General features: G+C 39.1%; 2 protein-coding genes across 2 annotated transcripts in view; one reads left to right on the top strand and one right to left on the bottom strand.

Moving 5' to 3' along the window:
• Window positions 1-2516, top strand: part of LOC138973950 (uncharacterized) — a 30368-nt gene extending 27852 nt beyond the window's left edge. The window contains exon 6 of the mRNA XM_070346650.1: window positions 2466-2516. Within this exon, the coding sequence (XP_070202751.1) occupies window positions 2466-2516 (51 nt within the window). The remainder of the gene's footprint in view (window positions 1-2465) is intronic.
• Window positions 1-12140, bottom strand: part of LOC138972755 (hexokinase type 2-like) — a 289080-nt gene extending 276940 nt beyond the window's left edge. The window contains exons 1-4 of the mRNA XM_070345427.1: window positions 11939-12140; window positions 8132-8358; window positions 4803-5009; window positions 3330-3395 (exon numbers count right to left, since the gene is read on the bottom strand). Of these exons, the coding sequence (XP_070201528.1) occupies window positions 3330-3395; window positions 4803-5009; window positions 8132-8358; window positions 11939-11958 (520 nt within the window). The 5' untranslated portion in view covers window positions 11959-12140. The remainder of the gene's footprint in view (window positions 1-3329; window positions 3396-4802; window positions 5010-8131; window positions 8359-11938) is intronic.
• Window positions 12141-13130: the final 990 nt, after the last annotated feature.

Genomic DNA, 13130 nt, shown 5'->3' on the forward strand with positions numbered 1-13130 from the left:
GGTGGACGGACGAAACTACGAGTATACGGACTTGATGAAAAAATGCAGTGCGTTCAGTTTCATTCTGTGAGTTCGACAGCTTGACTAAATGTTGTATTTTGCCTTACGCAACTTGTTGTTTTTCGTTTTGTTTTAAGATTGTTTATTTGGAAAAGATAAAACAAGTTTCCGATCTTTAATGACCAAATTCATTAATTATTTTTTAAGCCACCAAACTGAAATGCAATACCAAAGTCCGGCCTGTGTCGAAGATTGCTTTGCCAAGTTTAAATCAATTTGATTGAAAAATTAGGGTGTGACAGTGCCGCCTCAACTTTTTTAAAAAGCCGGATCGTCATCAAAGACATCTATCGAAAAAATAAAACAAATCGCGTAGGGCGAAATTACTACATTTAGTCAAGCTGTCGAACTCACAGAATGAAACTGAACGCACTGCATTTTTTCACCAAGACCGCATACTCGTAGTTTCGTCAGTCTACTGCTCGTGGCAAAGGCAGTGACATTGACAAGCCAGAATAGTGCGGTAATGGTCGCGCTGAGCGGGATAGCACGCTTTTCTGTACCTCTCTTTGTTTTAACTTTCTGAGCGTGTTTTTAATCCAAACATAATCATATCCATATGTGTTTGTTTTTTTATAAGGGACCGACAAGGAATAAGAGGACATTGTTTTGTAATCGATTTTGGAAATTTTTATTTAATCATAATGTTTATATTTTAATTTTCAGAGCTTGTTTTTAATCCAAATACATATTTATATGTTTTGGGAAATCAGAAAATGATAAAGAATAAGATGAACGTAATTTTAGATCCTTTTATAAACAAATAATTTAAATTACAAATTTCAGATTATTTTGTAATGACCAAAGTCATTAAATAATTGTTAAGCCTCAAATCTGAAATGCAATACCAAAGTCCGTCCTTCGTCGAAGATTGCTTTGCCAAAATGTCAATCAATTTGATTGAAAAATGAGGGGGTGACAGTGCCGCCTCAACTTTTACAAAAAGCCGGAAATGACGTCATCAAAGACATTTATCCACAAAAAGAAAAAAAGTCTGGGGATATCATACCCAGGAACTCTCATGTCAAATTTCATAAAGATCGGTCCAGTAGTTTACTCTGAATCGCTCTTCACACACACACACACACACACACACACACACACACACACACACACACAGATACACACATACACACACACACACACACACACAGACACACACACACACACACACACACACACACACACCACGACCCTCGTCTCGATTCCTCCTCTATGTTAAAACATTTAGTTAAAACTTGACTAAATGTAAAAAAAAAAACGTCCGGGGATATCATTTCTAGGAACTCTCATGTCAAATTTCATAAAGATCGGTCCAGTAGTTTAGTCTGAATCGCTCTACACACACACACACGGACAGACACACACATACACACACACACATACACCACGACCATCGTCTCGATTCCCCCTCTATGTTAAAGCATTTAGTCAAAACTTGACAAAATGTAACAAGTCGCGTAAGGCGAAATTACTACGTTTAGTCAAGCTGTGGAACTCACAGAATGAAACTGAACGCATTGCATTTTTTCACAATGACCGTAGTCCGCCGCTTGTGCAAAACGAAGTGAAACTGACGAGCCTGTTTAGCGCGGTAGTGGTTTCGCTGTGCTGTATAGCACGCTTTACTGTGCCTCTCTTCGTTTTAACTTTCTGAGCGTGTTTTTAATCCAAACATATCATATCTATATGTTTTGGAATCAGAAATCGACAAGGAATAAGATGAAATTGTTTTTAAATCGATTTCGGAAATTTAATTTTGATCACAATTTTTATATTTTTAATGTTCAGAGATTGTTTTTAATCCTAATATAACATATTTATGCTTTTGGAATCAGGAAATTATGTAGAATGAGATGAACGTAAATTTGGATCGTTTTATATGAAAACAAAATTATTACTATATTAAGATTTTTAATGACCAAAGTCATTAATTAATTTTAAGCCACCAAGCTGAAATGCAATACCGAAGTCCGGCCTTTGTCGAAATTTGCTTTACAACAAATTCAATCAATTTGATTGAAAAATGAGGGTGTGACAGTGCCGCCTCAACTTTTACAAAAAGCCGGATATGACGTCATCAAAGACATAATATATCGACAACATGAAAATAAAAAGTCTGGGGATATCATACCCAGGAACTCTCATGTAAAATTTCATAAAGATCGGTCTAGTAGTTTACTCTGAATCGCTCTACACACACACAGAGACACACACACAGACAAACACACATACACCACGACCCTCATCTCAATTCCCCCGCTATGTTAAAACATTTAGTCAAAACTTGACTAAATGTAAAAAGGAAATGTTAAAACAAGAATGTGCTCATACTTGTCTCTTTTATATCATAAAGACTAGAACTGCACATAAACATAAACCCTCGCGCCCCCTAATTGGCGTAGAGGCGCGTCCCCCGGGTGGTGGATGGGGGAGCCATCTGTATTAACTTCTGAGAGAAGGTCGCATCACTCTCGATGCCGTGAACCTAATTAGGATCTTTTTCTTGTTTCTTCTCTATTTCTGCCTCCCCAAAGTCCTTTTACTTTCCTTTTCTCACCCATAAAATTCTTCACTTATTACCCTTGTTAAGTGGTTCTTGTATAGAATATAGTCAATGTTTGTAAAGATTTTAGTCAAGCAGTATGTAAGAAATGTTTAGTCCTTTGTACTGGAAACGTGCATTCTCCCAGTAAGGTCATATATTGTACTACGTTGCAAGCCCCCGGAGCAATTTTTTGATTAGTGCTTTTGTGAACAAGAAACACTTAACAAGTGGCTCTATCCCATCTCCCCCCTTACCCCTATCCCATCTCCCCCCTTTCCCTTGTCGCGATATAACCTTCGTGGTTGAAAACGACGTTAAACACCAAATAAAGAAAGAAAGAAAGAAAGAAACATAAACATGGTTCAAAAAAAGTCAATTTTAAGGGGCTTATTGTCCGTCAGGTCTTAATTGCCTATATTGGACATGAATTGGTTTATACGATTCGAGTTTTACGCCCTCACGGCTTTTTGATGTTTGCGTGTTTAGGTGGTATCAGCCATCTGCACTTATGGTGGAATGACCAAGATCTTTAACGTGCCATTGTGGTGACACGGGGGTGGGAGATGGATACCGTCTCTGGGTCTGCACATAAAGTTGACCCGTGTCCGTCCCGGCCCGGATTCGAACCAGCGACCTCTCGATCACAAGTCCAGTGCTCTACCACCTGAGCTACCCGGGCCCCCAACATGGTTCACATTCTACCATTCTCTTTCAAACTCACCTTCGCCTCCTTGAGGAACTGGTGTTCCTCCGTGAGGAATTGGTGTTGTGTCATTGAATGTCGTTTCTGAAAAAAACAGAGACCCTTTATTGGAGGGTTTTGTTTGTAACAAAGCTGTGTTTAACCATTGCGTAACTAGCCAGTTATAGCATGACAATATTATTATGAAAAATCCAATGCATTCTTATGTTTTTGGGACACATTCTATAATTAAGCACATTAATAAACTAAACTATATATATATAAATATATATAAATATATATATATATATATATATATATATATATATATATAATATGGTTCAAAGAGAATCAATTATGATTTTAATGGAGCATTTAAGTCGATCCTTAATATCATCTCCTTGTGTAATATAATTTGATGATGCTTGGCCCACACAACATTGCTACAAATTACGCACCTAAATTAAAGCATATATTCCCGTGTCATTTCATTGAAACTGTCTATGCCATTCAAAGCCGCCCATTTGACTACCTGGATCCCTTTTTGGATTAAGGATCTCTTTTGTGGGGATCACGTGACAGCCGCTCAAAATCTACCGGACAAAAACTGAAATACAGCGCTTTTTGTATGATACTTTTCAAAATTGACGCAAAAACTCCTGTTTTTGGTGGCTATTGCGATCGATACCTGCATCAGTAGAAATAGCATAGCACTCAAAATACGCAAGCTAACAAAACAACATATTCCGGGGTGACAATTGATTGACTTTCTGTGTGCATGTGCCTTTCGGGTTGTATGTGGAAGTTGAACATGTGGACCTGCTGTGATCTCTCATTGATTTTAATTGTTTGCTATTGAGTGTATACTTATCTGAGCGGCGGTCACGTGATTCATGTAAAAGAAATGGTATATCCGAAAGGTGATCCAGATAGTCAAGTAAACTGGCATATCTTGTCTTCTTGTCGTTCGCTGTTGGATCGTCAGTCCGGACTGCAGGGCGAAACGTGCTGTTCTCTTCAAGTCCTCTTTGGGGCCGTATAGCTTCTTTTGTAGCGCTGTCTCCTCTGGCCAGATGGTGTCCCTCAGAGCACTGTGGTATTGACAAGCCTGCAGGATGTGCTCTGCTGTATCTTCTTCTTCTTCTTGTCGATCACTCAGATGGAAACGCCGGTTCTCCGCGCAAATGTTGCCGTGCGCTGTAGCTCTACTGTATGATTCTTGCCACACGGACATAAGGGGGAGGAAACTAGCTTGTGGCCATATGATGGTTTAGTCTGTTATGTCCAGTGTGGAGTCTGAGTAGGACGACTTGTTCTTGGCATGACATGACACGGACATTAATGCTTTAATTGTGTTGCGAAATGTGTTGCAATACTCTGTTCGCTAAGTTTATATTTGTAAACTGTTGACAAATAGCAGTTCATATATTAAAAAGAGCACGATTGTATTATCTTAAATATAACCAATTCACACAACCATATTCTCTGCTACGAATGCATTGTATGGCTTACTTCTGACAAACAATTCACATGCGTGTGTGTCTTTCCCCTGAGATGGCACGAAGAAACACGTGTAAATCCCAGCATGTTCGTCTGTGACACTAGGAATTCCGACTGTAACGTACTGCTGGTTGATGTTTTTAAACTTGTAACCCTCTGTTTCGATGCAGTCATGTTTCTGACTAACCTCCGACCAGTGACACACAAGTATGTCATTACCTGCACAAAAGAGGTTTAGCAATAAACAAGTGTGGCAATAGTATCATAGTGTATTTCACACTCTACTTTTTTCCATTGGTAAGCGTTTCTAACTGTCATAGAACAAAATGCGTTACAGTGAAGATGTCTGTTATGAGTTTCGTTTATTGTAACAAAAACATTTTTATGATTGGAAATATCAACTACTGCACAATCATACTTAGTAAACAGATTGAATTCACATGAGACATTGGAACCTACAAACGACACCAAACAAAGCACATTAACAAACGCAAGATTGCCGGATAAAATCGGTACAAAAACAGAACAACTAAACTTGAACATGTTGTGCATGTCGAAAAACATTAACACACTCAAATTAGTATAACAACTTACTAAATCTCACCAAGCAACCGAAGGATATTCACCTCGCAGCCAGCATACGTTCCCAATAGCTCACGGGGCAATTGAAAAATTCTCACAAGGTAAAGTATTTTGAAATCTCATTCAGGTGATAATCTTATGGTTAGATTTCGCTGAAAAGTTATGTCAGATAATGAATGAACCATGGGAAAAAAAGCTATACAAAAAATATATTTGTACAAAAAGTTTTTATTTTTGGGAAGTTTTAGTAACACTTCCAATGTTGTGTTTTCAATGGGCAGAGACCATGAGCTTTGCCTATACAGATCGACCAACAACCAAATTCATGTCACTATGCTGACAGCCACACACACACAATCACAGCAACAGTTTGTCACTGGGTATTGGAGCGCAGTTCACAATTTGTTTTTAAACGAACGAAATGCAAGGTATTTGAGAGTTTTGCCCTCAGCATTTTCCAAATAAGGATATCCTACTACGCTGGAATACTACCATAACATTTCAAACGACTACCCTGGATTCGTCATTCCTGATCGAAGGGGGGTGTATTGTTGATATTTGTAGGTAATAGATTCAGCATTTTAATTGTCAAATGTCGATTTCTGTATAAACATGTAGACAAGGACCTTTAAAGAGAAACCAGTTACCTATTCCGATCAGTGGCCTTAGACTGGCATGGACAAAGAAAAGAAAATATTACTTGTTTTATTTCCGTCCCAAACATCGGTCAGTAAATTTCGTTTTAAAAGGGTTGAGAAAGGGTAAATGACACCGTTGTGCCTTGCCTTTTTACTGGATAAACTCTTATCTTACATTTAATGTCAAAACATGTATGTTCAATGCGATTTTATAAACATGTTTTCGATAGTCATGGTCCCACATATTTCAAAGAAAGTTGTCTAAGCGATGTGTAAACAGTACCAATTTAAAATATGCACCAACATATATTACTGGCCAAAACATCTGCATTTGTATCCAATACATATATACTGGATCAAAAACGGTCCTGATACATGTTACTTATGCTTTCATTGCAACGCTTCAATCATTTTGTTTGGATACATCTGTGCAGAAAATACACGCCGAACGCATTTAGACTATAACACTACAAACTTGAATACATGCAAATAAGTATATTATTAATGAGTTCGGTTGTTTTCTTAATCACACTCTGCCTCCTACGAACCGCAGCGCGAGCAGTGTGTCAAGCCGCAACCCTCTTACTTTTTGTGAAGTTGTTCCCCTTCTGGAATTCTACTCTTCGAAACTTTGACAAACAAACGGCAACATGTCGGTCTCCTGTCAGCAACATGTCATTTCACAAACTGAACACACTCACACAATTACACATAACCCATTTAATGTAAGAAAACGATGCGGTTTCATAAACTTCAGAACATGGACCTTTCCACAGTAGTCCACATCGACACACAGCTTTTCTCCATACTGATGGAAAAACGTTTTGGTTGTAATGCCAAAACACAAAGCGAACACAAAAGTATTTGCCTTGACCGCCACAGCCTAATAACAATATAAAGGTGGGCTAGATTGTATTCAACAAACAAGTGTACACGTCCGTGATACTGGTTAACAGTTACACAATCAGTGAGTGACTAACTTTCATGGACTATAAACTTGCTCTCACAAAGCCGTATACTCGGTTGATGATTTTATGTGATACATGACAACTTTGTTTGATGAAATAAAACGTGTTTGCAAAATAAATTGTTTGTGAATTTGTTTCATACTTTTGTTTATGGAAGCATGGCCCCGCTTGAAAGTGGGACATAACATAGCTTCACACTTCTATGCACTGGTGTTTTTGTTACACAAAACACAGATCATTTGTGTGGGCACATGATTTTAGGTTAAGACATATTTTTCGAATAAAAACACAGAAAATAATATAACACTTAGTTATTTTAGATTTACATGGCATTGAAAAAAGACTTGTCATAGGTTACTTTCGTTTCCATAAACGCTTCAGGGAGAATGAATTGTCTAAAGTACTAACGCGCACACTTTACAGCCATAACATTAGTGTGTATGCTGGATTATAATTTACTTTATTAATTAAGCAATATATATTTCACACATATCAATGATCGGCGATAAACGCAGTCGATTTTTCGATCTCACTTGGTTTCGTTTTCTTCTGTAATGTACGCCAAGCGCACTAACTGACTTCACACAGTCGACCCCACCCAATTGTCAATGTGTTGTGATGAAATAGATGCTCGAGAACAATCCATTTTTTTTCTCTGGAATATCTGATTGAAAACAGGTATTTTGTATGTGGATATCCCTGCATGTTTAAGTTTGATTATTGACACTTTTTGTCAAAGTGCTCATGTCACATAACTGTTACCCAGTATTATGGACGTGCACAAGTACTTCTGTTAAATGACAACCGAATCAAATTAGTTTGATGGAACTATACAGCCGTGGCGTGCATCATAGTCAATCCCTTACCAGGTACTATAACGGAGATATTAGGATTAAATCACAAAACATCTTTCTTAAAATAAAAAAGTGGATGAAATAGGTGCAAGCCTCGTTTAAATGGATATTACAACTGTTGGTCTCATTCGGCACAGTCTATTTTCTGAGCAGAACAAGTCTTTATAAAATATAAAGTGTATTAGTAACATGAGTTTATTTTATTTGAATGAGTCACATGAAAATCAAACAACAGAGAGTCTTATCTACCAGAGAGTCTTATCTACCAGAGAAAACATCTACCAGACCCGAATATTTACCAATGTCGCCTTTCTGTGTATATGACGTGTAGCGTGCCACGTTGAAAGAATGCTTGCTAGCATTAACGTCGGTACGGAAATTGCAGGTAACTGACGCCGGTTGTCCGAGAACGTAGGTCCCAGCCTCACAAGTGATTAGAGTGCCATGACTATTCATGAATATGCCAGTAGCCACCCACAGAAAAAGACCACCGCCAAGAGTAAGCATCCTCCAGATTTCTTCCGCTCTGAATAAAAGACATAAATGTGAGACTAAACACAAAACAGACCAAAGCAGCCCATGCAAAAAGCACAGCAACAACAAAGGCAGAAGTAACATTATCATCGACAACAACAACAACAACAACAACACCAACAACAACAACAACAACACCAACAACAACAACAACAACAACAACAACAACAACAACGACAACAATGACAACACACACTCATGGCACACTCATAAGTAATACGTGTATATGTGTAAGTGAATGTAGCTTTTCCTAACCACATCCCCTTTTCCCTGGTTTGTATATGGGCCAATGGCCACAAATACAAATAAACCATCCAAAAGTAAAAACAAGTCGCGTAAGGCGAAAATACAACATTTAGTCAAGTAGCTGTCGAACTCACAGAATGAAACTGAACGCAATGTAACGCAGCAAGACCGTATACTCGTAGCATCGTCAGTCCACCGCTCACGGCATAGGCAGTGAAATTGACAAGAAGAGCGGGGTAGTAGTTGCGCTGGGAAGGATAGCACGCTTTTCTGTACCTCTCTTCGTTTTAACTTTATGAGCGTGTTTTGAATCCAAACAGATCATATATACATATGTTTTTGGAATCAGGAACCGACAAGGAATAAGATGAAAGTGGTTTTAAATTGATTTCGAAAAAAAAAAATTTGATAATAATTTTTATATATTTAATTTTCAGAGCTTGTTTTTAATCCAAATGTAATATATTTATATGTTTTTGGAATCAGCAAATGATGGAGAATAAGATAAACGTAAATTTGGATCGTTTTATAAACATTTATTCTTTTTACAATTTTCAGATTTTTAATGACCAAAGTCATTAATTAATTTTTAAGCCACGAAGCTGAAATGCAATACCAAAGTCCGGGCTTTGTCGAACATTACTTGACAAAAATTTCAACCAATTTGGTTAAAACATGAGGGCGTGACAGTGCCGCCTCAACTTTCACGAAAAGCCGGATATGACGTCATCAAAGACATTTATCAAAACAAAGAAAAAAACGTTCGGGGATATCAATCCCAGGAACTCTCATGTCAAATTTCATAAAGATCGGTCCAGTAGTTTAGTCTGAATCGCTTTACACACACACACACAGACAGACAGACACACATACACCCACACACACTTACACACAAACACACACACACACATACACCACGACCCTCGTCTCGATTCCCCCCTCTACGTTAAAACATTTAGTCAAAACTTGACTAAATGTAAAAACCGATTGAAATACTTAATTTGTGACAGGCACTTCGCTTTTGAAGAATGGTTGTTTCTATAACCCGAGAACTCTATTGATACCTTGTTATGTCACACGCTTTCCTTCTTTGCCACTACTAAAGCAAACGTGTGCAAGATTGTATGTTACGCGCTTTGGAGCATGTGCAAGAACGGATTCAAACTCGAAATCGTCCCCCCAAAAACCCCAAAATGCACACACGACTTTTATTTCTCCTGCTGTTATCGTTTCTTCTCTTTACAAATTCTTCAACGCTCAGAATACTGAAAACGGCATCCCAGACGACAGTACTGTTTCCATACGCGAATTTAGCTGCCCTTGGAAAGTGGCTCGCTCAGGAGGCCTGTTAGTCTGACACTATAAGGACAGAGTTGTGAACATAGATGACAAAGATCCCGGAAAGAACAAACATTTCGCGGATGCAGACACAGAAAGACGTCATGAAGATTGCGATGCTTCAAAGGATACAGACTGTGACGATGACTGTGACGTCATTCACATATTCCGAGACGTCATTTATAGTTGTTCGGTCACTTTCGTCAAAAAGTAGATCTCTCCACAATGGCTGCTCCTGTGTTTAGGTTTATCAAGCGTGTAAGTACGCAAAACGTGTTTGTTTTCTCCTCTGTTGAAGCTGTGAGACATAATCGCCATTACGAGCTAGTCGTGTGACAGAGAGTTTTCTTGCACACTCGACTGCTGCTGTTTCACTCCGGCTAAAGCCGTCGTGAAACATCTACAGTCTCGTGTGCAAGAAAACTCTCTGTCACACGACTAGCCCGTAATAGCGGGTAATGTCTAACGATCGTCTTTCAGCTCACAAACAAGTGCAGGTTAATTGAACACATTCATTGCTTAGTAGTTTTAAGCAAAACATTACATGCTAGCATATGCAAATTAAACTATGGATACAGATATAATCAAATGTCAGTCGATAGAAAACAAAATACAAGCTATGTTCATAGAACCTTCGTATCTTAAATGCTACAAACAGAGACAACTGACGTTGCTTGCTATGTAATGCCCCTGCGCTCACCGGTTTTCTTTCTGTTCAGGTGTGTTTACAATGACTAGACTGACACATTTATGGACATCACTGACACAACCTTAACGAAATCGAACACAATTGAAGTACTAACAAGCGAGTACTAACATACGTATACGGGGTCATCTTACCTTGTTTAAACAGTATAACGTGACAACGCTTGTGCTGTTGAATAAAAGACGATCGATGACACTAGAGTCAGACGAACACAAGTCTCATCTCGACAAAATATATTCAGCGGAGTTTCCCTGAGAAAAAAACCATGTCCTCTATGACTAGAACGAACTGTTACGTCGTGAAAGTTTTGCGCGTACTCTGTGAGAGGGGCAAGCCCGCTGGAATACAAGTTTGGTGTTCAACGCCAGGGATTAGAATAACAGTGAGTATTGATGATAAGTGTACGTGTACGTGCCTTGAGTGGATAGAAAGGGAAGAATGTGCGTCATAAATCACATTATCATTAAGCTCATGGAACGAATAGGACATGAAGATTGCGGCTTGTACCTTTGGGTTTTAACATGCGTCTATTGTTCAGTTTTGTGAGATAATTTCGCAGTCACACAATGCATTAAACGTGTAATCCTTATTTATTGGTAACCATGCAACTCCATTCAAAACAAACAATCCAGAGTTAACTGGAAATATTACAGTTGCTGTTCTTACCAGCAGAGCCAACTTAAACTTGACGTGAAAAACCAACGTGGTGCGCTTATGTCGTGACTATAGTTTCACTAGGTGGTGAGGTTGGGGGTAGGAGGCGGTTAAACATAGCACAAATCAAGGACAGCCTGCTTTTGTTATTGATTGCATGTTTAATACAACCCACAGACGGCTTAGGTATTCATGGCAAAAATGCAATAATATACCAGCACACTTCCCTAGAACAAGGACATACCGAGGGGCCGGCTTCCAAGCAGTCGTGAACGTGTGTGTGGTCTTTCCTCCGTGACGAATGTCCGCATTAACAATCTAAGTGTTCCATTATATAGTTCGTCACACAGTCTTCACGACTCGTTATACAAAGTGGAACGACTCCGTTTACAGTGTGTAGGCAGCGTGCCCTGACAACCGACGACGCTTTTTCACAGGCGACAAAATAATCAGCTACGGGAAAAAAAGGGACGCGCCAATGACACGGTTTAGATGAGAGAGTTATTGATTTGTATGAGTAGAATGTGCAAACTTACATCATTAGCCGATGCATTCAGTACTGTCGATTAAATGAAAGCTTAATATGCTGTATGTTAAATCCTTAAGTGTGCTATCTATGTAGGCTTACCTACTACTGTGCGTTGTCATACTCCACCAGGGCGAACACGATCGATCATTTCTCCGAAACACATTCACATTCGCCAAGAGCTTTCAGGTTGAGTATAGTGTTGCACTTCCAATTCTGAGAAACAATACGACGGCAGTACAAACAATGACTCGCACAACGTGAAAATGTCACCAGTCTGATATAGTGATTGTTAGACAGGATGTAGCCTAACCGCAGAAAACAGTCTATGTTAATATGCACACTGTCTGCAGCACAGTGTGCTCGCACCTGCGGTCGTTTGAATGCAAATCGTGTGGCTGCGTGTAACGTGTCATCTGAGCTCTCTCTCTCTCTCTCTCTCTCTCTCTCTCTCTCTCTCTCTCTCTCTCTCTCTCTCTCTCTCTCTCTCTCTCTCTCTCTATCTCTCCACCCTCTCTCTCTCTCTCTCCCTCTCTCTCTCTCTCTCACTCTCTCTCTATCTCTCCACCCTCTCTCTCTCTCTCCCTCTCTCTCTCTCTATCTCTCTCTCTATCTCTCCACCCTCTCTCTCTCTCTCACTCTCTCTCTCCACCATCTCTCCCTCTCTCTGTCTCTGTCTCTGTCTATCTCTCTCTCTCTCCCCCCCCTCTCTCTCTCTCTCCATCATCTCTCCCTCTCTCTGTCTCTCTGTCTCTGTCTCTCTCTTTCTCTCTTTTTCTCTCTCTCTCTTTTTCTCTCTCTTTCTCTCTCTCTCTCTCTCTCTCTCTCTCTCACTCCCTGTTACTGTTAGACTTTGTTGATCAGTATGCGCCTTTAAACGCATTGAGTATAAACATGATTCAATGTAGCCTAACCAGGTAGCCCACCAAAGACATGCGCCACACACCTGATTTAAATATCACAAGGACAAATAATCACATACGTGCAAAAGGTGTATCAACATTCTTACTCTAGTGAGTTGAAATTGAAACAAAACAAATATTAGTGGCAATGATTGCCTTGACAAAACACGTTTGAATTATGTTGTTATTATCATCAGGTTGTACAAAAGCTTTGCAACAAATATCCCGCAAGTTTATAGACATGCGTTTCTCAATTCCTTTATAATATATGAGCAATCGTATTCGATCAGTGTTCAAATAATGTGCACACATTCTGTGATTATAAAGTGGTTTGGATGTTTCTAATTAAACCAAAATTATACAATGTTTCCTTTTCTGTGACTGTCTTTATC

Source organism: Littorina saxatilis, linkage group LG8, assembly GCF_037325665.1.
Source record: "Littorina saxatilis isolate snail1 linkage group LG8, US_GU_Lsax_2.0, whole genome shotgun sequence".
Classification (NCBI taxonomy): Eukaryota; Metazoa; Mollusca; class Gastropoda; order Littorinimorpha; family Littorinidae; genus Littorina; species Littorina saxatilis.